Source organism: Arvicanthis niloticus, chromosome 8 (genome assembly GCF_011762505.2).
Source record: "Arvicanthis niloticus isolate mArvNil1 chromosome 8, mArvNil1.pat.X, whole genome shotgun sequence".
NCBI classification, from domain to species: Eukaryota; Metazoa; Chordata; class Mammalia; order Rodentia; family Muridae; genus Arvicanthis; species Arvicanthis niloticus.
Genome location: NC_047665.1, coordinates 61,788,100 through 61,815,528, shown reverse-complemented (window position 1 = coordinate 61,815,528; position 27,429 = coordinate 61,788,100). Strand labels below are relative to the sequence as shown.

The 27,429-nt window shown below is 43.4% G+C and overlaps 1 protein-coding gene across 3 annotated transcripts in view; it reads right to left on the bottom strand.

Annotated features, from left to right (window-relative positions):
* Positions 1 to 27,429, bottom strand: part of Optn (optineurin) — a 46,584-nt gene that overhangs the window by 2,385 nt on the left and 16,770 nt on the right. The window contains exons 4-13 of one of the 3 annotated variants that reach the window (XM_034510032.1): positions 25,378 to 25,593; positions 21,396 to 21,466; positions 19,069 to 19,203; positions 14,376 to 14,472; positions 12,906 to 13,021; positions 11,472 to 11,621; positions 10,444 to 10,537; positions 8,622 to 8,780; positions 4,700 to 4,830; positions 2,477 to 2,559 (exon numbers count right to left, since the gene is read on the bottom strand). In XM_034510032.1, coding sequence (XP_034365923.1) covers positions 2,477 to 2,559; positions 4,700 to 4,830; positions 8,622 to 8,780; positions 10,444 to 10,537; positions 11,472 to 11,621; positions 12,906 to 13,021; positions 14,376 to 14,472; positions 19,069 to 19,203; positions 21,396 to 21,466; positions 25,378 to 25,593 — 1,252 coding nt within the window. The remainder of the gene's footprint in view (positions 1 to 2,476; positions 2,560 to 4,699; positions 4,831 to 8,621; positions 8,781 to 10,443; positions 10,538 to 11,471; positions 11,622 to 12,905; positions 13,022 to 14,375; positions 14,473 to 19,068; positions 19,204 to 21,395; positions 21,467 to 25,377; positions 25,594 to 27,429) is intronic. The other 2 variants (XM_034510033.2, XM_076939465.1) reach the window with 2 other exon arrangements.

The following is a 27,429-nucleotide window of genomic DNA, read 5'->3' as shown; positions in this document are numbered from 1 at the left end:
GTGAAATGCACAAGAGAGTAAGACATAGATGAGGATGTAAACCAGGGAACGATGAGAGAAGCTGGGGAGGGTTCTTGGAAGGACATGCTTCTCTCAGAAGCAGACAGCAATCTCTTTATTCAGTTGATGGAGAACCCTCCAGGACTCTAAAGTACTGCTCTGTGTTGGGTATCCATGAGGTGGGGAGGCCAGGTGGAGATGAGGCAGGTACAGCCTCAGGCCCTAGGGGTCCCACAGGATTGAGGGCCCTTGGTGCTGCAGCCAGGCCCTGTTCTGTCAGGTAGGAAGCACCTTTCCAGGGGCTCCTGTACTGATCTCAGGTATAGCACTATTACAGGGCAGGAAGGCTGTGGACCTTTGGAAGGTAGCAGTAGGTCACTGCAAGTGTATTGGGGCTCAGAGGTACCCTGATGCTGGCCTCTGACCTGCTGTGATGTCAGCAGCCTCCTCTTTCTACATGTTTGCACTGTCATGATGCTCTTTACAAAACATATTTGAAATGCATCCCAATTCTAAATAGATCTTCTGATCAATAAATATTCCATTAATGCTGACAAGGGCTTCTGCTTCCAGGGCATCTCTGTGACCTGACCTGTACCAAACAAACATTTGGCTCTTTAGTCTTAGCCGAATAGTTGGCTCAGCTCCTGAAGTGTCTTTTTTTTTTTTTTTTTTTTTGTGTATGACAAAGAAAATGTCCTTTAACATTTGTTTGCTTCAAAGTACATTACTTACATTTATGATATGCAAGGCTAATAGATGGCTTGTGGCAAGCAAATTTAAGACATTTTTATTGATTTTTTTTTTTTTTTTTTGGTTTTTCGAGACAGTGTTTTCTCTGTGTAGCCCTGGCTGTCCTGGAACTCACTCTGTAGACCAGGCTGGCCTCGAACTCAGAAATCCGCCTGCCTCTGCCTCCCAAGTGCTGGGATTAAAGGCATGTGCCACCACTGCCCGGCTTATTGATTCATTTGTAATACTGAGGCTTATACTAGGGCCTTAGGCATGTTAAGCAAGCATGTTACCATGGAAGCAAGAAGTTTGTGTGGGGGTGGGGGAGTGGTATAGACGTTTGTATGCACGTGTGTGTGTGTGTGGACATGCTCACCTGTGTATACACATGTGGAGGCCACAGGTTGACTTGTAGTTATCGTTCTATGTCATTTTTTGAGACAGGCTAGCCTTCCCCTACTGATGATGAAAATGCCCCTGGTCAGTATTATATCTGGCCATGGGCTCTGTCCTTTGCATGCTCCAAGGATGCATATGTTTGTTTGGATTTATTTTGTGATTTTAATCAATATATACTCATATATGTAAAAGATTATTATTTTATTCATGTGTGCTACGTGTATTTTTTATTCAGGTGCTTGCAGAAACCAGAAGGAGGAGTCAGATCCCCTAGAGCTGTAGTTACAGGCAGATGTGAGCTGCCTATGCAGGTGCTGGGAACTGAACTTGGTCCTCTGGAAGACCAACGAGTTGTCATCTCTCTTGCTCCTTTATCAATGCATACTAATTATCAAAATAGTGGGTTTCATTGTGATACATTCATATATGTATACTAATCTTTGATTGATTGATTTTTTAAAATTTATTTATTGGGATAGACTAGCCCAGGCTGGCCTGGATTTCTCAGTCTTCCAGTCTCAGCCTCTCACATACAAGGATTACAGGCACGAGTCGAGTCACAACACTTGGCTGCTAAACGTATTTTTAACTTGCTTTCCTATAAAAAGACTTTGCTGGGGGACGTGGGGAGGGAGGGACAGACAGGAAATACAAAATGACATGCAGAGACCTACTTTCACTGTGGATGTGGTGTGACTGTCTCTCCTGTAATGATGGATGATAACCTACCTACTAAAATGTGAGTTAAAATAAGCCCTCCCCTTGTCTTATCAGAGCAACAGAAACCAAAGCAGGACAGACTGTGAGGGGCCCACGGGCTGGTCCAGTACTTGGGGACCTTTTTTATATCTGTGAAGTTTAAGATGACATCTTGTTATAGCAGAACACTGCCATTAACATTTTTCCTATCTATGTTAGCTCTTTGAAATTTTTTTGTATAAAAAATCAAGAATAATAATTCCCTTTTGATAACTTAGTATAAATTACAAAACATTGTTACCCATGTACTGATACCACCACATAATAAAATCTAGCACTAAGCATTTCTTCAGACCTGGACTTGTCTAGCATTTCATGAGGATCTGGGTTTAATTTCTAGCATCACAAACAAAATAAAGTGAAGCAAGCCCCCCCAGTGAAGACAAACAGAGGTCCAGGGTGAGTTGATAAGGGTGATTCGGATCAGCTAACAGTGACGTGATACCTGGCTGGTGGAGAGTCTGGGCTGAATGAAATGAGAGGCTATCAGAGCTGGAATTCTGGGGAAACAAATGGTATTGACTGGTTTGATTTGGGAGCCATTCTCTACAATGTAACCTGAAATCCTAACTCATAGGTGACTCACCTCTTTGAAACATGTAAGCCTGCTGGTCAGAGTCACTGGTTCTTGCCCCATGCCTGCACTGCATTTCCATCAGGGACTGCCTGCTGGGATCAAAAGCAAGACACCTGTGATGTTCTATAGACCAGCAACAGGACACCTGGCAAGCAGCCAACAGAAGGGTGAGCTTGGGAAGCTTGAGAAACTAGTGAAAAACACAAGGCTGAACTTCCTAAGGAAACTGACCCTGACTGAGTATACAGCGCAGGGCTGAGTGCTTGCCTAGCATGCACAAAGCACTGAACCCTCAGTACCAATCAACAAAGTAACCACCCAGAACACAAGACTAACTGGGTTTTTAGCTTCTACTAGTACCAGGACAGAATGTGATAAAGACACCAAGTTGGGCTGTATAAAATCAGCAAATAACCCAACTCTACTTTTTTCTTTTTTTCTTTTCTTTCTTTCTTCCTTCTTTTAAGATCTATTTATTATGTATACAGTGTTTTGCCTGCATATTCACCTGCCAGAAAAGGGCACCAGATCTTGCTAGGAACTGAACTCAGGACCTCTGGAAGAGCAGCCAGTGCTCTTAACCTCTGAGTCATCTCTTCAGCCCCCTGCCCATCCCCACTTTTAATGACAGTTTGTGTGTGTGTGTGTGTGTGTGTGTGTGTGTGTGTGTGTGTGTGTGTAGCCTTGGCTGTCGGGAACTTGGTTTGGAGACCAGGCAGACTCAGATGTCCACCTGTCTCTGACCCTTGAGTGCTGGGATCAAGGACCTGTACCACCACTGCCCAGCTACCAAACTCTTTATTGATAGCAATGTGGGTCAGAGAAAGTGGCGAGACATTTCTGGATCAAGACATTACAGAGCAATTAAATAGAACAGATTATTTCATAGGCTAAGAGAAAATACCCCTCATTTCTAAAAAAAATAATAATGAATTAAATCTGCATCAGAGTTCACAATCATATGATATAAATTAAATTGCAGAACAATATCTATAATGATCATTTTGTAACTTAAACACAGAAAAAAAATTAGTATTATCTTCCTTAAAAAGCACCATCTTGGGAGCTGGAGAGATGGCTCAGCAGTTGAGACTACTTATACCCTAACAGAGGACCTAAGTGTGCTTCCCAGCACCCACACATGACGTGTTCGTGACAGTCTGTGACTCCAGTTCAGGGGATTGCACATCCTCTTTTGACTTCTGCTGGCACGAGGTATGCATGTGGCATACATACAGACATGCAGGCAAAACACACATAAATAAATCCAAAAAATTGGTTAAAAATATAATGCAGGGATTTGTATACATATCAATATGTAAAATTATAATGCAGATGGATGGCTATTTACCAAATTCCTGTTTTGACAAAGTAGGGGGGCAGGGGTGTACTGAAGGGTGGCAAATAGAGACCAGCTTTGGCCATGACTCCTTTTAGACCTTTGATAAAAAGGACTTGGGGCTGGTACGATGGCTGAGCTGGGAACGGCATTTCCTGACAAACCTGCACTCACTCCTTGGGACCCACATGGTAGAAGAGAACTGACTCCTGCAAGTTGTCCTCTGATCTCCACACACAAAATCATGGCAGGCATCCATATCCCACACATAAGTAAATGTAATCACAGTTGTTTAAAGAAAATTAAAAAAAAAATACTTGAAGCAAATGAAACAGTTAATTTAGAATGGCATATATAATACTTCTGTTATTTTATTTTTTATTTAAAATATTTTAAGACCTCTCCCAATAATTTTTAGCCAGACATATGGCATATGTCTGTAGTCCCAAGTAGCACTCCAGAGACTGAGGCAGGGGGACAAGGTTGAGGCCTGCATGCAGTAGCACTTTCTAGACCAGTCTGAGTTAAAGGATATAACCAGTTTCAAAACAAACAAACAAACAAACAAACAAACAAACAAAGTAAAAATAAAATTTTAAAGTTGGAATTTGGTAAGTATTTTTTAAGACAGCTAATGTAAAGCCAGGTAAGATACTGGAACACAGAATGTTATTTTCACACAGTGTGCTAAGGACACAGTCTGTACACCTTCCCTCTGCAGCGCTGGCCTGTGTAAGGACATAGTCTGCACACCGTCCCTCCACAGTGCTGGCCTGTGTAAGGACACAGTCTGTACACTGTCCCTCTGCAGTGCTAGCCTGAGTAAGGACACAGTCTGCACACCACCCCTCCATAGCGCTGGTCTGTGTGCCCATCTCCTTGCTTTCTCTTACCTGCCACCGTCTTCAAACTCATTGTTCTCTTTCAGCAAAATCGCGAGCTGCAAGGCCAGCTGTTCCTTTTCTTCATGAATCTTCTCTCTTGCTGCTCTCTCAGCATGAAAATCTGAACAGTACACCTCCATCTGTGAAAGGGAAAAGTTAAGTTACCATGGAGATGAGCTGACTCAGGAATGATCTGACCCTGACCTGAGATCAGGGTCCATGCTGCCCCTGTAGGCAGGCTTGGGAATGACGGAGACTTCTGTTGTGAATGGGTATAAGTCACGGCTTTCCAATGCCATTAAACAGCAGATACAAGTTGTGTGTATGTGGGTGCTTTAAACAATGGGAACCCTCAAACCGAGCTGAGGCAAATGGCTTAAGGGATACATGAATCATGAATCAGTAAAATATTCTTTTTTAACAATCGTATTCAGGAATAACAGATAGTAAACAGCTTACCAAGATGTTGGTCTTAAGCTACATTTAAAATAAACAAACACACATTATTTGTTAAGTTCCAGACACGTGTGAGGTCTTATCTTGGTTGCTTCTTTTACCTCATCAAAAGTCCTCAGAATCAGCACTTGGGTGATGGAGGCAGGACACTCACATGTCTGTTCAGGTTTGTGTTGCAAGTCCTGGGCTACACAACAAGACCCTGTCTTTTAAAAGTCCTGGAAATATAAGCTTGTCACTTTTCTCATGAGCTTAATAGTCCTTACTTAGTCTTGGGAAAATCTGGCTGAGCATGGTAGCACAGGCTGTAACCTTAGTGTTCCACAGGCAGAGGCAGGAGGATGTTGGGTTCTAGCCTAGCCTGGGCTACATGGCAAGACTATCAAAAAAGAAATGTTTAGTGACCTCAGTGTTTGAACCTAGATAGAGATCTTATTTTCCTGGACTCTTGCATGTATCAAGCCACTTCCTGTATATGTGGGGTCACCAGCCTCTACTGTGGGTGGCTCCAGTGATCTTCATGTCCTGGTAGAGAAATTCTTCTATGGTCTATTTGCACAATAGGGCCAAGCCTGTATACATACGAAGATGCTACAGAAGGGGTGGGCGTGGACTCTGAAACTACATCATAAGGGACTGTGGCTCATGCCTTATTTTCTTCTGGATCACTTGCTTTGGAGGAGGCCAGCTGCCATGCCATGAGCAGGTCTCTGGAGAGGCTCACATAGGGAGGCCTCCTGACAGTCATGTGACTGAGTCATCTTGGAAATGGCCTGCCAAATCCATTTCTAGTGCAGCCTTATGAGAGACTCTGAGCCAGACCTCCTTTACTGAGCTTCTCCTGGATTCTTCATTCATAGAATCTGTACTTGAGATGACAGATGTTTGTTTATATTTTAGCTGCTATGCTTTGTGCATAACTTGTCACATAGAAAAACAGATAACTAATATATTATCAGAATAATTTCATTATTCTCAAATTATAACATAAAACAATCAATTTCACAGTGAATGAAGGTGATCTGAACATTGTCTTTAATCTTCTTTTGCTTTATCTTTTTAAAGATTTATTTATTTTTGTGTGCATTGGTGTTTTGCCTGCATGTATGCTTGTGTGAGGGTGCCAGGTCCCCTGGAATTGAAGCCACACATAGCATGAGCTGCCGTGTAGATGCTGGGAATTGAACCCACATCTCCTGGAAGAGTAGCCACTGAGCTATCAACCACTCAGCCATCTCTCCAGCCCTGTTTTGTTTTGTTTTGTTTTGTTTTGTTTTTTTTTGAAGCAACGTCTCTCTATATGGCCCTAAGTGGCTTGGAGGTCAATATGCAGACCAGATTCACTGCAGACTTGTACTCATGTGTTTGTCTGCTTTCTGAGTACTATATCATTGCATTGGGTACCAAGGTTTTGCTTTGTTTGTTTTTTAAAGATTATTATTTTGTGTATGTGTGTGCTCTTGTGTTCATGTACCTCCATGTACACATTTGCGCAGTACCTGCAGAGGCCAGAAGAGGCTGTTATGTTCCCTGTAACTGGAGTTATAGGGGTTTGGGAGCTGCCTGACCTGGTTGCTTGCTGGGACCTGAAGGTAGTTTTTCTGCAAGAGCTGTACATGCTAAGCCACCTCTCCAGTGTCCTGGTGCCAAGTTTTCAACTTACTATGTTTAAAACTGACCTCTGGATTTCATGGCTTTGTGCTATATTATCTATTATTATTTAAAGGAAATAAAATCTAAGCTTCAAATAGTAGTACATACCTGCTTTCTAGCATTTGGGTAGCTAACACAAAAGGTCATGAGTTTGGGGCCAGCCCATGTTACATCTTGTCTCAAAAAGGTCTATTATGTCAAAACTATAATTAGCAAATGGCACGCACACACACACACACACACACACACCCATTTTAGGAGGGTTCCATCATTTCTGGGTGGTGCAGCATCTTATGGTGCATGGTGAATGATCATGGTGGAGACTCACTTCTATGATGTGGAATCTGTGCAATCCATCTGTGCAGAAACCAGAGTTGCTCAATGAATGAGAGCATCTACCAAAACCAACATCCATGCACAGTCACGACACAGACACAAGACCACAGGGCAGAAAACCCAGCAATGTGGGCTACCCAAGGGAAGACAAGGCTCCAGGGGGCAGGATCCATGATGCTCCTGTGACAATGGCATTAAAGCCGGTTTGTCCACAGTGGGCAGCTGGTGATAATGAGCCCTCAGGAAGCATAGAAATTCTGGCATCATTTCTAAGTAAAAAAAACCGCAAGAATGTAAAGACATTGGGGTCCTCCTGAGAGAATTCTGGTTATGTATTTTGTAAGATAAACTGGTAGTGTTTATTTAATTTTAAAATAAGTAATGTACGGGGCTAGAGAGATGGCTCAGAGATTAAGAGCATTGACTGTTCTTCTAGAGGTTCTAAGTTCAATTCCCAGCAACCACATGGTGATTTACAACCATCTGTAATGGGATCTGATGCCCTCTTCTGGTGTGTCTGACAGCCACAGTGTACTCATATAAATAAAATAACTAAATCTTTAAAAAAAAATAAGTGATGTACTTAGTGATATAATCATCCCTCCCTCTCTGTATCTACATCTGTGTGTGTGGGTGCATATGTGAACATGTACATGTGGAGGCTGGAGGACAACCTCAGATGTCCTCAGGTGCCATCCACTGGTTTTTGAGATAGCATCTGTCACTGGCCTAGAACTCCCCATGTGTGCTAGACTGACTGGCCAGGGAACTCAGAGATTTCTGCACTGGGATCACAAGTAAATGCTACCACACCCAATCTTTGTTTTTTTTTAACTTATGACTAGTACTTCTATTTAATAGCAACTTTTAAGAAAAAGACCCATATGAAGTTAGTATTTAGAAAGTAGAGGCAGAAAGATCAAGGGTTCAAGGCCATCCTTGCCCTGTTTCAAAACAAAAACAAAAACAAACCACTTTCTCCAAAGCACCACTTATAATCAACAGTATAAACCACAAAAGATATTTAGAAATATGTTCAATACTAGTACCTGGGAGTTTAAGGCTGGCCTTGAACTATTAATTTCCCTGCCTTTATTTCAAGTGCTGAAAATTCAGGTGTGGACAACCATGTCTGGCTTTTACTTAAAAGTTTGTTTGTTTGTTTGTTTTTTAAATCCATTGGGTAGGCATGGTGGTGCAGGCCTTTAATCTCAGTATTTGGGAAGCAGGGGCAGGCAGATCTGTGAGTTTAAGGCCAACCTGGTCTACAGAGTAAGTTCTAAGTCAGCCAGAGCTAAACAGTGAGACCATGTATCTACAAAATGGAACAGAACAAGAAAAGAAACTGGCAGAAAGAACACACACACACACACACACACACACACACACACACACAAAATCACTGTTATGTTAAGCACCTCCATTCTCACACTTGAAATCTACACAGGGTGCTGTCACTCAGCTTAGGTTTTAGACAGCATCTCACCTGAGCCCTGAGGACAGCCATGGTCTCCAGGTCCTCCTCCTGCTTAGCGATGGTCTGCTTCATCTCGTCCATCTGGAGCTGTTTGGATGCCAGCGCCCGCTCTGCCAGCTCCAGCTTCTCACTGAGCTCTTGCAGCACCATCTTATCCACCTTTTCTGCCTGAAAAACACAACTTCATTCTAGGAATAGCTTGGAACTGATTCAGCCTATTTTAGGAAAATATAAAGGTTTACACTTCAGAATTGTCAGCTCCAGCCTGTTACTTAGCCGTGACAATTCATTCAGGAAGTTGTAGTCAATTGTGACTTGCCAGTAATCCCTTCCTAAAATCACTTTCTTAAAACATAACACTGAGGGTAGTACTGTTCCCAGTAGTTCCCAGTAGATGAGTTCAGATCTCAGCGTACATCAACACCAGATAACGTGAAATACGAAATGGGAAGAAACCTACACTGATGAGTATGAGGCATGGATACTGCTATTTATCTTGTTACTTTGTAAACATGTTTACATTTAAAAGGGATAAGATCCTTGGTGAGCATTGCAGCTCACACCTTTAATTTCAGGGGCAGGTAGAATTCTGAGTTCAAGGCCAGCCTTTTTTATGTAGTGAGTTCCAGGTTAGTTAAGGCCACTAAAGACTCTTTCAATAAATAAATAAATAAATAAATAAATAAATAAATAAATGTATTTTTTTTAAGCTATAGGTTTTAAGAGAGTTATAAAATTCTTTTTTTTTTTTAAAATAAAGTAAGAAGGCCTGGGAGATTATCTAGTCACTAAAGTGCTTGTTGTGTGTATAAGGACCTGAGTCCAGATCCTCAATGTCCATCTAAAAGTCAGATATGATGACTCTTGCTTGCAACCCTAGTCCTGGGGAGCCAGAGACAGGAGGGTCCCTGGTTTGCTGGTCCGCTAACCTAGCTAATTGGTAAGCTTCAATAAGAGAGACCCTCAGAAACTAAGGTGACCTGTCTCCAAAACTACCAACCATCAACCTCTGGCCTCCACATGTATACGCCAATATGTATGTGGACACCACCACCTACACCCCACCGCCTCTGGAACAGGAAAGGGAAACATGGGCTTATGGCAGAGGCCTGCAATTGTAACTACTCAGGAGACTGAGGCAGTAAGGCTTGCAAGTTCAAGGTCTGCTCAAGTAACTCTGAGACCCTGTAAGAGGCGAAGGCAGAGGAGGGTGTAGCTCAATGGTAGAACATTTGCCTAGCATGCAGGAGGCCCTAGGTTTATCCCCTGCTATAGGAATGAAGGAATAAGGAATATCTCCTGAAGGTGGGAAGGAGGGAGTAAAAGGAGAAGGGAGGGGAGCAAAGCATATTTATAAGAATATTTATAGCCTTATAAATGGAGACTTAATTCAAAGACTCCATGGTTTGTAGATTTTATACCATGTTGAACATTGTTACTAATTTAAATTAAATGCTGTAAACCCAGGGTTCCAAGTTCACTGCCAGCAGGCAAGATGCCCTTGCACAATCTCATTCAGCAGCCGGCCACAGCCAGTTGTCTCCCTGTACCCTGTTGACAAGAAGCCCAGGCTCTCAGCTCTCCCTCAGACACACCCTCAGGAAGAAGGGAAAGTCCATGCCCTGCCTGGTAGACATCAGCACTCTCCATACACAAGTCACGTTTTATATACAGGCTGAGAGTGGAAAGCTATAATTCAGTTACAATTGATAAACTGCAAAATGATTTTTGAAAGTAGACTTAGTTGAGGAGGCATGCAATGTTTTTTGTACATATAATATTCAATGGTTCCATCCCTCCAGGCTATGGAAGTACCTTCCTCTATAAATACCTGTTGTTTGGTTAGTTCTTCAATTGTTTTCAGCGCTTTATTATGTTCTTGAAGGAGCTTGTTGTGAGTTGCCTGCAGAGTGGCTAGCCTGGATCTATTAAAATATGATATTAAAAATGGAATAATGAGGGAAATATCCCAGAAACCCATCCTCTTGTCTCCCTAAACAGACTTGGAAAACTCAAGTAGAAAAATCTCTGTTTTTTTCATCCCACCAACTTTTAACTCTCAGCTTGACACAACCAGGAGTCACCTGAGAAAAGGGTCAGTGAGAGATTGCTTTCATCAGGCTGGCTTGTGGGCCTGTCTGTGGAGGACTATCTGGATTGCCTTTACCCATGTAGGTTGACCTGCCACATGAAATCGAGTGACACCTTCCAGTCCCTAGCTTAAGGCTCTAGATTATTCTGGTACTCGGGTGTAAGAGGCAGGCAGATCTCTGTGAGTTTGAGGCCAGCCTGGTTTACAGAGTGAGTTCCGGGACAGCCAGTGATACGCAGAGAAATCCCATCTCAAAAAAACCCCCAAAACTAAACAGCAGAAGTAGGGAAAGCAAGCTGAGAACTAAGCATTCACTTTTCTCTGCTCTTGACTGAGGGTGTGATATGAATAGCGGCTTCCAACCCAGGGCACCTTGACTTCCTCCCAATAAGGGGCTGGACCATGGACTGTAAGTTAAGATAATCGCTCTGCCCACTAAGTTGCTTTGTCAGGCTATTTTATCATGTAACAGAAATGAAACTACAGCCACTACATATCAGCATTGTTCTTACCCTCAAAGAAAATGGTATCTTTCAAAAGACTGTCTTTCTCTCAAAAGATAGAATGAAAATAATTTTCATATTTTTGCTACAATTCAACTCAAAAATTTAATTCTCTCCAAGAGTCTCCTAGACATGTACTTTCCAGATGGCAAAACAGATTTTGTGCCATGACTCTCAGGTCCTCCTCCCATCTGTAGTTGGCTGTCCTTCCCCTTCTGGGCAAGCTGCTGCCCCGCCCCTGCGCATGCCCAAGCGCACACTCACTTCTCCTCCTCTGTCTTAGCCTGCTCCATCTTGATTTCGGAGCGCATGCTCTCCACCTGAAGCTCTAACTTCTTGTTACTGTAAACGAGCTCTTGCTTTTCATTCAGCTCTGATGGGGTTGCAGAGTTTTTCCTTTCCAGAGCCTGACACCTGAAAAAGATGACGATTCCATGAGGAGAAACAACGCGTTGTCACTCTCCCTGGCTTCTGCACAAATCCTCAAAAGGACGTCAAGTACGGAGTGTGTGGTAGGGCTACAGGAATTTTGAAGGCAAAATAAAGACTTTGTTCTTTGCTTCCCATTTGCTTTTGTTTTGTTTCCTCCCATCATGTGGTAGAATATTTTAAATATGGTGATATTTTAATCCAACTTGCTAGTGAACTAAGGTGCATCTTACAGCAAAATCCCTGGGCACCCTTCAGAATCTAAAATCTGTCCATTACAAAGACTCTGAGTTCTGACAAGGATTCAGTAAACAAAAAGGAAAGGCCCTGAGCACCTCTTAAGAGAGCAGAAAGACAACTTGAGTGGAATAATAGTAAAAACCGAATTGTAGTTGTGTGCAGGGTGTTAATGCCAAGCACGGTACATCTCTCACGTCACAATGCTATATGTGGAACGTAGCTCTGCACAAGGGTCAGAGGCTGCTGCTCTTCACAGCACACATCCTCATGTGCCCTAATGACTCGTGTGATAACAACAACTTCAGAAATACACGCCAACACTAAACTCTCTTTTTTCTTAACCACATATCGGGCAGTGGTGGCGCATGCCTTTAATCCCAGCACTGCAGGGGCAGAGAGAGGCAGAGAGAGGCAGAGAGAGGCAGAGAGAGGCAGAGAGAGGCAGAGAGAGGCAGAGAGAGGCAGAGAGAGGCAGAGAGAGGCAGAGAGAGGCAGAGAGAGGCAGAGAGAGGCAGAGAGAGGCAGAGAGAGAGAGAGGCAGAGAGAGAGAGAGGCAGAGAGAGAGAGGCAGAGAGAGAGGCAGAGAGAGAGAGAGGCAGAGAGAGAGAGGCAGAGAGAGAGAGAGGCAGAGAGAGAGAGAGGCAGAGAGAGAGGCAGAGAGAGGCAGAGAGAGGCAGAGAGAGGCAGAGAGAGGCAGAGAGAGGCAGAGAGAGGTAGAGAGAGGCAGAGAGGCAGAGGCAGGTAGATTTCTGAGTTTGAGGCCAGCCTGGTCTACAGAGTGAGTTCCAGGACAGCCAGGGCTACACAGAGAAACCCTGTCTCGAAAAACCAAAAACCAAACCAAACCAAACCAAAACAACCCCCCAAAACAAAATAAAATAAATAAATAAAACACACACATATACACACACATTAAAAAAAAAAAACATATATCAGGTCCCTGTTCTTGTTTTAGTCAGTAATACAGTAACAAAACTGTTTTGTTACAGTAACACACTTCATAAATCATGTGATGAAATGAGTTATTACTTTTCTTGAAGTCTCTTCTTCATCAGCTCAGCCTCACTGAGTTTTGTGTGTGCCTCTTGAAGCTCCTTAAACAGAGAGGTCATCTGCATGTTCAGTGTTTCCACTTCATTTCCAACCTGTTAGACAATGTTAGACAATTCACATGAGACGGATCGTCAGGAGATGAACCTTGTGTGAAAAGACAGTGTGGACCACTAGCATCCAGCTAACACTGATCCCCTAAGTAGACTTGATTTGTGTAAGATAGCCCCAAGGGCCTACGTGAAAAGCAATCTTCTGGGCAAGTTTCTGTTTCTATGTAGCACATTCACGATCAGTCTGAGCATGCGCGGTAAAGGATTTACTGCTAAACCTGGCCCTACTGGTGCTTCCCGGATCATAGGACACCAGGTCAAAGTGCAACCTTATTCATTTAGGGGAAAGACTCAGAGCCTGTATTGCCTTGCCAATGCCTGCTTCTAGTTTACGCAATTACTTCTGTTATCCGGCTCTTTTCCTGGAAGCCTGCCAGATGTCAATTTGCATATGAGTTTTATAAGAGCTTAGAAACGTCAATACTTTCCCATTAACTGTTGGTCCATTTCAGTTAATGGTGTGCTGTTCTGGCAGAGTACTCTCTTCATCTAAGTTCATCCTATCATTGCTGCAATTCCCCCACCCCTCTGTTTTGCTTTTGTAGCCGGGCTGAACTTGCTATGTCGCATATGCTGTCCTTAAATTCGAAATCCACCTACCTCAGCCTGCCAGACACTGAAACATAGGAGTGTGTGCCATTGTGCCTGTCTTCAAAATGTTCTCCACTGTCTCAAAGTAGGGACTCAGAACCAGAGAAGCTGCTGCCTGTCTGTAATCCTAGCACACAAAGGACATAGCCAATAGTGGTGTGTGTGTGTGTGTGTGTGTGTGTGTGTGTGTATGTGTGTGTGTACTGATGAAGACATGAACAAAAAGATCCTTTGATAAGTCTGTCTCCTTCATGAACTACTGTGAACACCATAACTTCTTGGCTTCAGGAACTTTCCCTAAGCCTAAAACTCTCCGGGCTCAAGGGCATACATATCTCTAAGTTATTCAGGAACATTTTTTTTTTTTTTTTAATGCCAACTCCTTTGTTCCTACCGGTGCTGAGACAGAGTCAAGATCTTCCCATCCTAAAAGTTTCAGAGCCATGTCCACAGACGATACCTCATCATGACATAGTCAAAATGTCATTTTCTGGAGGTGGACTTAAGGATTTAGGAGATGACTTCAGTCAAGAAGAGATATGAGAATGTCTTATGTAGTACAGACTGGGATACATCTTACTGACATGCACTTCAAATCCAGATTAAGTGAAAGAGAAGTACAAAATATTCAGTAACAAGTTTCCATTTCTAAGGTAAATAGTGACATAAGACTTGAACCCAGGAACCATGTCACCAATGGGGCCCTGACAGGGACGTGCCAGTCCTTTGGAAGTGCTGTACCCACACTCTCTGGGCCTTTGTCCTCTTCTTTGTCTGTTCTCCCCTCTGTCTGGGTCTCAATCACAGAATGGCCATTTTCTTTCTTTTCAAAATCTGAAATTCTGAAAAACAAAACACCACCAACATAAGAATGTAGAGAAGTTTTTCTTTCTGTTTAGACACACGAGGACAAGCAGCTGTAGAGGCACTTGAATGCACACAGTCAGAGCACGGAGGAAGCTGGGGGTTTCAAAGTCTCTTTATATTTGCAGTCATCTTGTTTTTTATCCTAATGTTGATTCGAATTCCTGTGACTTAAGATGAATACATGCAGAGCAGAGATATCTCCATACAGATGAAGCAAAGAGAGACTGGGGTTAAAGGTGGAAGACTGGCTGGGCATGGTGGTGCAAGTCTGAAATTGTGGGAATCTGAGGTGAGAGAGTCACAGGTTCAAAGGCTGCCTGGGTGATCTAGCAATTGTTGTCCAAGGTCAACCCTGGCAGCTTCATGAGACCCTGCATCAAAATAAAGAGCAAAAACAGAGCTGGAGATGTGGATCAGTGTAGACTCCTTGCCTAGCGTGCTTGCATCCCTGGGTTCAATCTCCAGTACATAAATATATACACATAGGTTTCATATATGTGTGTAATTTTTTCCTCCCACTGTAAACCCTACAAATATGACTTTCACACAGTCACATGCCCACATGAGCAAAGAACCAGCAACAGTGGACAGAAAGTACAAGGAGGAATAGGGCAGGGTTGGTATTCTGAGAAAGCTAGATCCTAAACCAAGAGTAGGGAGGGCCAATAAGTCACACTGTTGAAATTCCTTGTGGCCTGGGAACTGGGGATACCATGTGTACCTGCAGGATGGCGAATAAAGGAAAATCATAAAACAAGGGGCTTGGGATGCAGAGATGTTCAGCACAGTTAAGGGATTGTGCTTCCTACTTAAAGGAAAGGAATCTGTATTAGCTGATGAGACCCTTGCCCTCTCCCTTTCCTCTCAAGAATCCTGCTATCTAAAGCAAGAGACAGGAGGCATCTTTTTGGAGAACTGGGCTAGGAAAAGGGAAAACAATTAAAAATTTCAGATATAGCCTTGCCAAAGAAATGAGTCTTCCTACAGTTGCTCCCAAAGCTTCAAGTAGCTTCCAACGCTCCTCATTGCTAAACCTCACCAACCAACATCAGGAGACATTTGAGGAAGACCTTCAACTCACACATATTCTGTACTGAAAACAGAACAGGTCAGTGTAGAGGAGAGATTATCATTAATATTCCTAGAGACCCAAAGAGTTATTTGCAATCATTAAAATATAAACATTAAACACCATAAAAAGATGAGCACTGGATAGCTCTGACAGAAAGTTAAGAGAACACAGGGGGCACAGAGGAACACAGGTTAAGAAAAACACTGGGAGGCAGTGGGAGGCAGATCTCTCTGAGTTTGAGGCCAGTCTTATCTACAGAGTGAGTTCCAGGACAGCCAAGGCTACACAGACAAACCCTTTCTCAAAGAAAAAAAAAAAAAAAAAAAAAAGAACAAAACCAAAACAAACAAGCAAATAAACAAAAATAAAAAAAAATAAATTCACATGACTAGTTCTATCTAAAAATGAGAGTAGGTTCTAGAAAAATGAAAAAGGACAAAGTTAAGAGATAATCCATCCCTACATTAATTTGAAATTGTTTTATAAGGTCAGAAGATCAGGAATTTGGAGAATGAGAGGGTTCAATTGTGTCTAGAACAAATGAATGAAAAACAGCTTCAGTCCAAATGTGTGAGATTTCTGACTATGTGGGATAAACAAAGAACTTGCAGGGGTGATGAAAAAACAGCACCATAAAGTTTCATACAAAAAGAATCAGATTCAGAAGGGCAGTGGGTTTCTCAACAGTAAAACCAGAAGCTAGCATATAAGGAAGCAAAGCTTTCAAATGCCACCAGGAAAACAGCCAGTCAAGAGGGCTCCATTGTGCCAAACTGTTCACTGAGTATAAAGGTGGGAGATTTCTGGATAAGCAGGTCTCACAAAATATTCTCTTCTCTTGTTCTTAAGTCAGTAGAGATACAGTGTACTTTACTAAGAGGGGGTGGAGAGTAAGAAAGGCATTGGATCAAGGAAACATCCAGCATAGGAGAGCTGAGGAATTCCATAGGATGCTGGCTAAGGGTGGTCTTAGGAATGACTATAATGTAGTGGAACCAAGATACCTTAAGAACAATCTGAATCATGATGTATTGTATGTAATTGAGAGACTGGCTCCCTGGGGAAACTTGGAGCTACAACTAAACATACCTTTCAACTCACAGTGAAAATTTTGAGGGGTAAGAGAACTTTATTTCTCTCTCTCTGTCTCTCTCTCTCTCTCTCTCTCTCTCTCTCTCTCTCTCTCTCTCTCTCTGTGTGTGTGTGTGTGTGTGTGTGAATGCAGGGGTCAGGAGAGAGGATCAGATCCCTGAACTTGAGTTACTCTATAAGAGCAGCTTATGCTCTTGACAGCTGAGTGTCTCTCTAGCCCTCCATGTTGGCACTTAGTTGCCATGGCACTGTGGCAGCACTGCCTTCATCAAAGGTACCATTTCAGGAGTGGGTTCCTAATAAAGGCTGGGATAAAAGTGATTGTTTTCTGCTGAAAGCCCAGAACTATAGGCTGAAAACACTTCCATAGTTCACAACCTATCTAGCCTAGCACTCCGTTAAAGAAGCAGAAAACAGACCAACACATGAGGTAACCGGTTAAGTGGCTAACTTTGTATTGAGGTCTAAACAGTATAAACGGAGAAGTGACTATCACAGAGAACACCACCTGACTGTGAGCACACATGCACATTGTATGCATGCATCTAAATGCACAGGGACAGGAACGGAGTAGTAATGTGAGTAAAACTCAAAACTACCCATTTCATCTGGGAACAGGAGGTAGAGAAAGTTCCAGAAATGTAAGTACTGGGTGGCTGATGGTTGTGCAAGACAGTTCAGTCTTCCTCATTCATACCTAGGTCAATAGGTCATGATTAAAATCTTCAAAAAATTAAGTAGCAGTTTAAACCTTATCTATGGGGGCGGCTCCTGAAAGAACCAAGCAGACAGATTGGAAGTGACTGAGAAGTAGGAAGTGGGTGTGGAAGGGATGCTCAAAGCACCGCTTCCTCAGAGGCTCTGCAAGGCAGTGCTTCTCCATGGGAGGTCTGTAGAGACGTTTTTGTTTATCATTTCTCTGTTACAAACTGTCAACCCTAATTGGTATGCCAGTACTGTCCCTTTGGCTAAGGTGAATACACCGGCGGGTGAGGCACCAGATGGTACACGCAGGAGGGTGGGTTTATCAACACTGTAGGACAGTTCACACTTGGCACAGGTTTTGACCTACACGTGAATTACAAGTTATCTTAATTTTCTAGGTCAAATGTTCACTTTGGGTCATCTTTCTCGTTATTTCTTGATTTTTTTTTTTTTTTTTAAAACAAGGGCTGCATTTCTTATACAACCTCTTTCTCCTTACTGACTTATTTAGAAAATATAAATTCAATCAGTTGTGGCTCTGCACACACTTTTAATCCAGCCTTCAGGGGCCAGAGGTGGGGGGGGTAGGGGGTTGAGAGGGGGTCTCTGTGAGATCAGCATGGTCTACCACAGCATGTTCCAGGCCAGCCAAGACCACATAGTGAGAGCCTGTCTCGAAAAAAACCAAAACAACTATAGAACCTCAAAACAACAAACAAATAAAACTGAAAATCCCAAAATGACAAATGAAAACCAAACCCAGAAAACCCTATAAATGAGGTGAAACATGAATGCTGCACACACCCCAAGACAGAAGGCAAACCTACATCCATCCTTCTCTCCCACATATCACCCAGTATTTTTTTTTTTTTCAGAAAAATTAAATTCAGAACATCCGTATTCCTATTTCCAGTGATTAGGGAGAAAGGCGGAAGGCTGGCTCACTTATTTCAGGAAAACACAGCATCTTGCAATGTGTTTGTGCCATACCTGATTTCAGAGTGTGCCAGTCAGGCTGCTGACCATGTGTCCCTGCCGCTTCTTAGCTTCAGCCCTGTCTTGTCTGACAACCAGCCACTACCCTGGTCCCCATGCAGAGAACACAAGTCTCCTCAAGTACTTACTGGCTTGCCCTGTTAAATACTGTCAGTATTTGACTGTGAGTCAGCTGGCTCACAAGATAGAAGTTCAATGTCATTGAAAAAGGACTCTTTCCAGGGTACTCGAGGTGGGGTGTGCACCCTCCCCTCCTTCTTCAAAGGCAGGCCTGATCCACTAACTATAATCTAAAGAGATATACCTCTTCGGTATCCAGGGAGAGAGTGTTTTTGTTTTGTTTGAAAGCAGAATGAAAGATTAGAAATATGTAAGTGGCAAGCTGCCAAGTATACACATCTTCTATTTTATTATTCACCTGCCTTAAGGACAGAGTTGGCTGGCAAGCAGGACACTGTGGATGAAGAGTGGAAAAAATCAGTTCTAAAAGCCTGTACTGTTCATATATGAAAGTGCAGGATGCAGAAATCTCCAAAGACATGGGAAGAACCGGGTAGTGAATGCTGAGGGGTACTGACTCTTGTGTGGGCGTGAAAATATCCTAAGACTACATTGTGGCAGTGGGCACACAACCGTTTGCACTGCCTCTCATGGTGCCTTACTTTACCTACCAAAGCCTTTCATTTTTCACGTAAATAGTTCATACCTTTCTTTGGCTTCTCTGAGCGAGATTTCAAGTCTCTCCACTTTTTGGTTTCCTTCCCTTAGACAAAGCAGGAGCTGGCTCACAGTCAGTTCCTCAAACTCCACACAAGTCCTGGCATCCTCTGTACATCTGCTCCTAAAAAGACATCACTGCCACATTCAGTATGGAAATTAAAAAGGTTTTGATCCCAACAAAAATGTCAAGAGTAAGAGAGAAGCATCATACAACTGAAGCCCATGTCCTCCTATCAATTCTTGCCCCAAGCATGGCTGATTCAATCCTTATATGTGTGCAGCAGAGGCTGTGGAGACTAGCAATGCTTCAGGGAAGCTAACCTCATAATGTAAGCACACACTCCAAAGATGTTTTGTGTCCACAAGACCACAGAATCCACAGGGACAGCTCAGCAGTTGTGGCAGGAGATGCCATGATCTCCAGAGATCAGTTCCAGAGAGGACTTTGGGCAGACTGTTCAGGGCCATTCAGACCACTGCCCACTGCAACTGGTTAGAGACTATCACCTTTGTGAGTCAAGGGAAGGAAAACCTTTCTGGCTTTGGTTTTCACATGAAGCAGAGACATGTAGATACTACAGGCAAATGTTTTTCTACGTTTCAGAATCTTATCAGGAGGCACATTCATGACAAACAAGCAACTGTGATCACCACCCAGTAACGGAATGTTCGGAGTGATGACAAAGACGCCAGGGACGACAGCTAGTCTTTCAGGCATCTGCCAGGATTAGAGTCCAGAGCTGAGTCCCAAGCTTAGAAACCAATCTCAGACCTTACCAGCTTCATGAAGGCTAAGAGCTATTGGCCTGAAAGAGGAAGTGATCTCTGCATATGGAAATAAATGAACGGGAAGTGGCTTAAAATTTCCAAATACAGTTTTTCTTTCCACTGCTTGCAGGAAAGTCTTGATACTAAAAGCAGCAATTTGGGGAAAGTTAAATTCTAAACAAAAAGCAAAAACAAAACAAAACAAAACAAAACAAAACAAACAAAAAAAAAACACTAAAAACAGGAATAACATTGACTCTGTTTGGTGAAAGACGATTGCATTGTTTACATTCTCCCTGACTGAGAACATAGAGACAGACCTAGAAAGTCTTGTATTACTTTTTCTGTGTTATATTATTTGATAAGTATGCATAGAGAATAATATATGGTCTTAAAGGTCTGTGACATAAGAGAAATTCTGAACAGGCCCCCAGGCAAATGGACTAATGTTGCCTGCACACACACAGGATGGGCAAACCTCCAGCCCTGGGTAATATTACCTTCAAGAACCAAGAAGTTCAGGGCCTAGATCTACTGCCTCTGCTCAAGGCCCTCCCATTACTTATTATGTGTTTCTTAGAATCTGCTCGGGACAGGCAGATTTGAGATTCCAAAGGTAAGATCCTGGGCACGTCTGAGGTTGAAGAGACGGCACAGTGGGTAAGGACGCTTGCCATCAATCCTGATGGCCTGAGTTTGATCCTCAGAACCCACATAGTACAGAGAACAGGTTTCCATAAACCACCGCTTCTCAACCTGACGCTGAGACCCTTTACAGTTAGTTCCTCATTTTGTAGTGACCACAACCAAAAAATTATTTTCATTGCTACTTCATAACCATACTTTGCTATTGTTATGAATCATAAATGTAAATCATAAATGGAGATAGAGGTTTGCCAAAGGGGTTGTAACCCATGGGTCAAGAACTGCTGCTGCTGTCCTGTGGCTTCCATATGTATACTGTGGCATGTTCCCTCTCCATCATATACATATATGCACATGCACATACATACACATACATACAAATACACAGACATACACATACAGATTGACAGTTCTCATAGCCAATGCCTCAGAAGAGCACCAGCATTGATTACTGTGGCCGATAATCAGAATAGGGAAAGAAAAAGGGCGTGTCCCACTTAAGGAAGCTGGACAGCCTGTTTAGTCCAAGCAACCCTGACAAATGAGCCAGCACAGGACTGCCGACTAGGAACAAGTCTCTTTTTGATTGAGGAGGGATGTGTTTCCACTTCTAATGGAGAGCAAACACCTCTGTAACAGAGAGGTCAGCATTTGTCAGCCTTTAAAGGGCACCGGACTTTGTTTCTATTCTCTGTCAGTTTGAGTTGTGACATTAAATACCATTGAAAATGAATGTTAGCACTTGGGAAGCTAAGGCAGAGGGTGGTTGCAGGTTCAAATCAAACCTGGATCACAAAGCAAGACCCTGCCTCAAAAAGCAAAGTAAGTAATTTTTCTTCATCATGTTGGACCCCCAGTGACAGGCTCAGAGTGACAAGATACTGGAGTCCCATCACCTACATGCTGATGGAGTCTATTCTTGTAGGTCTAGGGTCGTTCATCTCCTTCATTGCCCCTTCAGTCTCTCCTTCCTGTAAAAGCAAAGATGAAAGGGACTGAACACCATAGATCTGCAAGCCAGATGCCCTTTCAAAAGAAAAAGTCAAAAGTTTCCATCCAAGGAAAATACTCACTCAGCCTTTGTATGAGATGGGATCTAAATTGGGTCTCTCAAATGAAACAGAAAACACTCTCCCCAGGGCCTGCACTCCCTGTCAGGATTATAAATATCTAAGCTAAGGCATGAAGGTCAGTCTCCTGCATTGGAATACACTCAACCCGACTCCATAAATGTGGATTTGGCTTACAGGGCAATGCCTTTGCCAAGCTGGTGGCCATCGTACGTTTGCCTGCACCAGTGGCCTGTGAGGGAACCAAAGCCTACACCCTAAGGCTGACAGGATTTGTGAGCTGGTTATATTTCAATAAGCTAATGGAGCAAATCTTTACAAATACACAAAGACGGTTCTCCAGGATGCTGTGGCCACACTCTTCCTAAGCCACAGAGTTCTCCAGCCCACAGAAGCAAAGTGAAGCACATCTGCACTCACAGTAACCACCACTCATCTGGGAGGCAGCCGATGATGCTAACCCTGGGAGAAGCAGTGTTTGGAAACTTTTGATAAAGTGTCTGGGTTTCCTGACTTTTATCAGCCATTGACAGGGCTGGAACTCCATGTTTCAGTCATCTCCCATCACTTCTAGAGAAGTTTGCTTTTCAAATCCTCCTCTGAGCACCCCGACTGCACTTAAATGTCTCAGAGGGAATGGATGGAGTAAGGGTCATTTTCCAACTGGACTGCTCTGCAGGGCAGGAGGTGAGTAAGGAGTCCCACACTAAATATTCCAGGCCTATGTTGTCCACCCCCTGCTTTATCTATAAAGTACACTTCTCTCTTTAATCTCTTCCTCCTTCAGATATGAACTTTGACAAAGTAGAAATGACACTTCTATTATAAAGGACTTTGTCCTGGTGTGGTTTCACCCTCACTTCAGATGTCTCTTAGCAGCACAGAAAGAGAGGTCCCTTCAGTGTCTACTCATCTGCTTTTCTTTGTTATAGGACACATCAAAAGGGGCGCCTCACAGGAGCTCAGGGATGGGTGCAGACTGCCTTAGCTGGCAGTTCACTTGTATTGCACAGAACTTAAGTTTGATAGCTCTGGCTTTGAATTCTGTTCTTAGAAGCTTAATCATGGCTTCTGGCAGGGAGGTAAAGACCAGATCTCCTCAACCTACCTCCAGAGTTGTTCTCTATGCTTAAATATTTATTTTATTACTGATTATGTACATGTACATACTGGTGTGTAAATAAGGGCAGGTATCATCAGAGGCCAAAAGAAGGTGTCATGCTCTGCAGCTGGAATTAAAGGCAGCTGTGAGCCTCCATGTGGGACCAGAACTCCGGTCCTCTCAAAGGGCACCATTCCTTTAACTGCTGAGTTGTGCCCCTCTTTCTGAGACATGGTTTCATGTATCACAGGCTAGCTTTGAACTGGCTATGTAGCAGAGAAAGAATGACCTTGAACTTCGTATGCTCCTGCCCCCACCTACCAAATCCCAGGCTTATGGACTTGTGCTATCCTACCCAGTTTATGTGGTGCTGAAGAAGGGACCCAGGGTCTCAACTCATGAAATTGCCAGGTTTATATGGCTAATGTCAGGTTCAAAGGAAGTTCCAATTCCCCAAACTACAAAGGCAGTGCCTATGTCCAGAAATGACAGTTTTGACCCAACTGAAGCTAGACTATAACAAGGATTTCTGGTGCTCAGAAAAAGGCCAGCATTCCTCAGTAACTTATGAACTGGGGTTCTTGGCTGCCAAAAGGAATCATTTTCCTTACCCACTAACATATACCTGTAGTTGCATATCAAAGTGCACACTGGCCTCAGGCTCCTACAGTCTCTATATACAAGCATTGTTCTGTCTCAGGCTTCCCTCTTCCCCTTTCCTAAACTCCCAGGCCTGCCCTAGCTTGGCTTCTCTTCCCCCACTGACTCCTCTCCCCCTCCCTATAATCCACATGATTTCCACATGCCCCCACCTACCCACCCACTTCCCTTCTCTTGCAGATAGCCCTGGTCAGTCCAGTCTGCTTCTTTGCCTCTTTGATCTGGACTCTTCCAGATACCTCTGGATATTTTCCCTTTTATTCACAATAAAACCCTTCCTCCTAATAATGAAGTATCCATTTCAATGTTCCTTTACTGCACCCATCACATTCAACTAGGACAACCTTTATCGGTCACTATCCACTTAAGAATAAATGAGTTTCCAAATGAGTCTCCTCCCAGTGTCAGTATCGTTGGCTGCCTCCCAGATGAGTGGCAGTTACTGTGAGTGTGAGTGAGCTTCGCTTTGCATCTGTGGGCTGGAGAACTCTGTGGCTTAGGAAGAGTGTAGCCAGCCGGGCAGTGGTGCAAGCCTTTAATCCCAGTACTTGGGAGGCAGAGGCAGGCGGATTTCTGAGTTCCCAGCCTGGTCTACATAGTGAGTTCCAGGACAGCCAGGACTACACAGAGAAACCCTATCTCGAAAACAAAACAAGAACAACAAAAAAAAGGAAGAGTGTAGTCAAAACATCCAGAACCATCTTTGTGCATTTGTGAAGGTTTGCTCCATTAGCCTATTGAAATATAACCAGCTCACAAATCCTGTCAGCCCTAGTCTTGGCCTCTGATTCCTTAACAAGTCAGTACTGCAGGTGAGTTTATAATGGCAGCTGGCTTGGCAAAATTTAATAGGCACTTTATCTCTGTTACATTTTTACTCCTCAATATTTGGCTTAGCTGTGCTGACAGCAAATCGTGGTAATTGTTTCACATGGCCCCTGCAGGCTCTGAAGCTTGCTTCCTAGGTCCAATTTGCAAGCAAGCACTCTTACCAATTAAGCTACACAGCCAGTGCTTTTTAATCACTGAGATGTTATTTATTATTACTATTTGTATGTGTAGGGGAGTGTGTGGGAATGTGGGGGTTCTTGTGCCATGGAGCAGGTGCAAGGTCAGGTGAGAACCCTGGGAAGTCACTGGGCTCCTTTCCGCTTTATGTGGGTGGGTTCTAGAGCCCAGGCTTAGGTGGCAAACACCTTCTCCAGCTGAGCCATCCTTTCAGGCCCTCTTAGTTTTTAAATTAATTATTTTGTTTATTTACAATCCAGATGTTGCCCCTCTCCCATTCCCCCTCCCCTTTGCCTCTGAGAGGGTGCCCCTCCCCCCTATCATTTATTACCATGCTTCCTCAATAAACTTCAGTCTATTAAACACAGCTAAACACAGTTTCAAGGCTGGTGAGGTGGCTCAGAGTTAAGACACTTGTCACCAAGGCTGATGACATGAGTTCAACTCCCTGAACCCACACTGCAAGGCACTCTCTGACCTCCATGCAGTGTCATGGCACTTGTGTAAAAATAATTCAAGCTGTTTAAAAGCCATCCAAACATCTGGTCACAACTCTGCTCACAATTCTACACAACTTTGTCTTGCAAAAAAAAAAAAAAAAAAAAGACAGTTTATGCTTATGTTTTTTGCTTGGAACATTTTGTTTGTTTTCAGATTAGTCAGAAAAATGTCCAACTTGGGAGGACATGTTTAAGGTGGGGGCTTTATCGTTCATTAAAAAGCTGAATGATAGCCAGGCAGTGGTGCAAGCCTTTAATCCCAGCACTTGGGAGGCAGAGGCAGGAGGATTTCTGAGTTTGAGGCCAGCCTGGTCTACAGAGTGAGTTCCAGGACAGCCAGGACTACACAGAGAAACCCTGTCTTGAAAAACCAAAAGCTGAGTGATATATTTTTCAGCTAAGACACCTCTGTCAAGCATCATGCTACACTTAAATCTCACTCTTTGGAACAGATGTGTTAACAACACATTCAGGTGTTGTGTTTCTTATGTCTAGAGGGGACTTGGACATTTGCTTCATAGAAAGAGAACCACAGCTCTTACGGTCATCCTGATCTCGACGAAGGAGTCTTCTGAGGAACCACCAGAGTTGAGTTTGAGCTGCAGCTCTGAGACAATGCCCAGCAGGTCTGCCTTCTCAGCCTGAAGGCGCATCACCTGGATCTTCAGATGCTCCACTTCCTGCTCCACCTGGGTCTTCAGCTTCTCCACTTCCTGCTCAAAGTTGGCTCTGGGAAACCTGCAGCCATCTGTGAGGTCCTGGGAAGACCAGGAATGAGCCAGCATGAAATCACAGGAAAGGTCTGGCTAGTAAACTTGATGGTCAAGCATCACAGACAGTGTTGTGTTCTCTCTCTCTCTCTCTCTCTTTCTCTCTCTCTCTCTCTCTCTCTTTCTCTCTCTCCTCTTCCTCCCTCTTTCTCAAAGCAGGATATCATGTAGCCCAGGTTGACCTTGAACTCAGAGCTGAGGATGGTACTACCTCTACCTCCCAAGTGCTGGTATTATCGACATACACCACTAGGCCCCACTTTATTTTTGTATGTTAGGGGTGCACATGTGTAGGTATGCTCGTGGTAACCATGTGCAAACGTAGAGGAAAACAACCTTGGGGATCCCTCCCTGTTCAGGTGCCATCCACCTAGTCCACCTTTTCTGCTTTTGCTCTAGTTTGGAGACAGGGTCTCCTATTGGCTGAGACTTGCCAAGGAGGCTAAGCTGGCTGGCCAGTGAGCCCAGGAACCTGCCTGTCTTTGCAACCCCAGCACTGGGATTATACACATACATCACCATGCCTGGCCTTCTCATGTATGTTCTGGAAAGTAAACTCAGGTCCTCAGTAGTTCCTTGGCTGAGCTACATCTCCAGCCCCATGCCTGTTTGTAGAAAAGGCAATTTTCTAACATCTTTTCCCCCTGTGCTTTAAGTAGAAGGTTCTCCTTGTTACTCAACAACTTATTTTGATGCACTATTTAAAAATGAGAATTTGGGGGCTAGTGATACAGCTCAGTGTTAGCTCATCTCAAATGTGTTCAATCCACTGAGCCATACTTTCCAGAAAGAAATTCAGGATAACTTAGTGACAAGAAAGAAAGGCTCCCACCGCATGCTGAGATGAGGGGTTAAAATCATAAAAAGAACCAACCAGACTTTGACAATGGTAGACTCAGATGCTGTAATTCAAAATTTCAGAAAACAAGGACAAGAGCTCTTAAAGCTCAACCTCTACCTTTTCTCCTTCCCCCCCCACACATGTCCCTGTGTATTTCTATGTCCCCCATAGTCATTTGTGCAGCCAGAAGCCAGAGCACCAGGAGCACCATGTGGCTCAGTGGCGGCAAGGTAAGGAAAGGTCACGTGGTAAGGAAATGCACATTAAGTAGTATTGTACATCTGTGAAGTATAAACACACGTGTGTCGAATTCACCCCCTTGTAATGACCATGCATGAAAACAACAGGGGAACAAGGCTGTTCATGTAGGGTCCTTTTTTTTTTCTGGAGCATAGGGAAAACAGACCTTTCTGCTTCACTGATCTGATCACTAGGGGTGCGATCCTAGCAGACTCTCTAAAGTACTGGCCTCAGTCTTCTTGGGTCAGAAGGAAAATGTGACAGTACATAGTCCATGGCCATCCAGGCCTTCCTGGATCCCTCCCCAGGAAATCTCTACATCTCAGCGTACAATACATCATGCTTTACTCCCCCTTTCAAACTTCAAGTGCAAATACTCAGGAGAAACAAGAAAATGTGCATGTGTAGAGTGAAAAATTATAAAGATCATTTTATAATTTATATATACTTATATATATTATATATAATTTATAACCCCTAGACCTGAGCAAAAAAAAAAAAAAATGCAGGTTCACTAGTTCCAGAAAGTAGAACTGAATGTAAGATTTCAGGCTTTCGCTGCCCTGGGATACATTTCAGGAGGAGTACATTATCCCTGAGTCAGAGGACACTTGCTGTATTAACATTCCTCAAGCCTCAGGGAAGAGAACCCACCTATAGGTGGGGAAGTCCCAAAGCAGGAAGACACATTCCTGACTACAAAGAAAGATGCAAGTCATCTGGGTGGTCCCAAGAACTGGCTG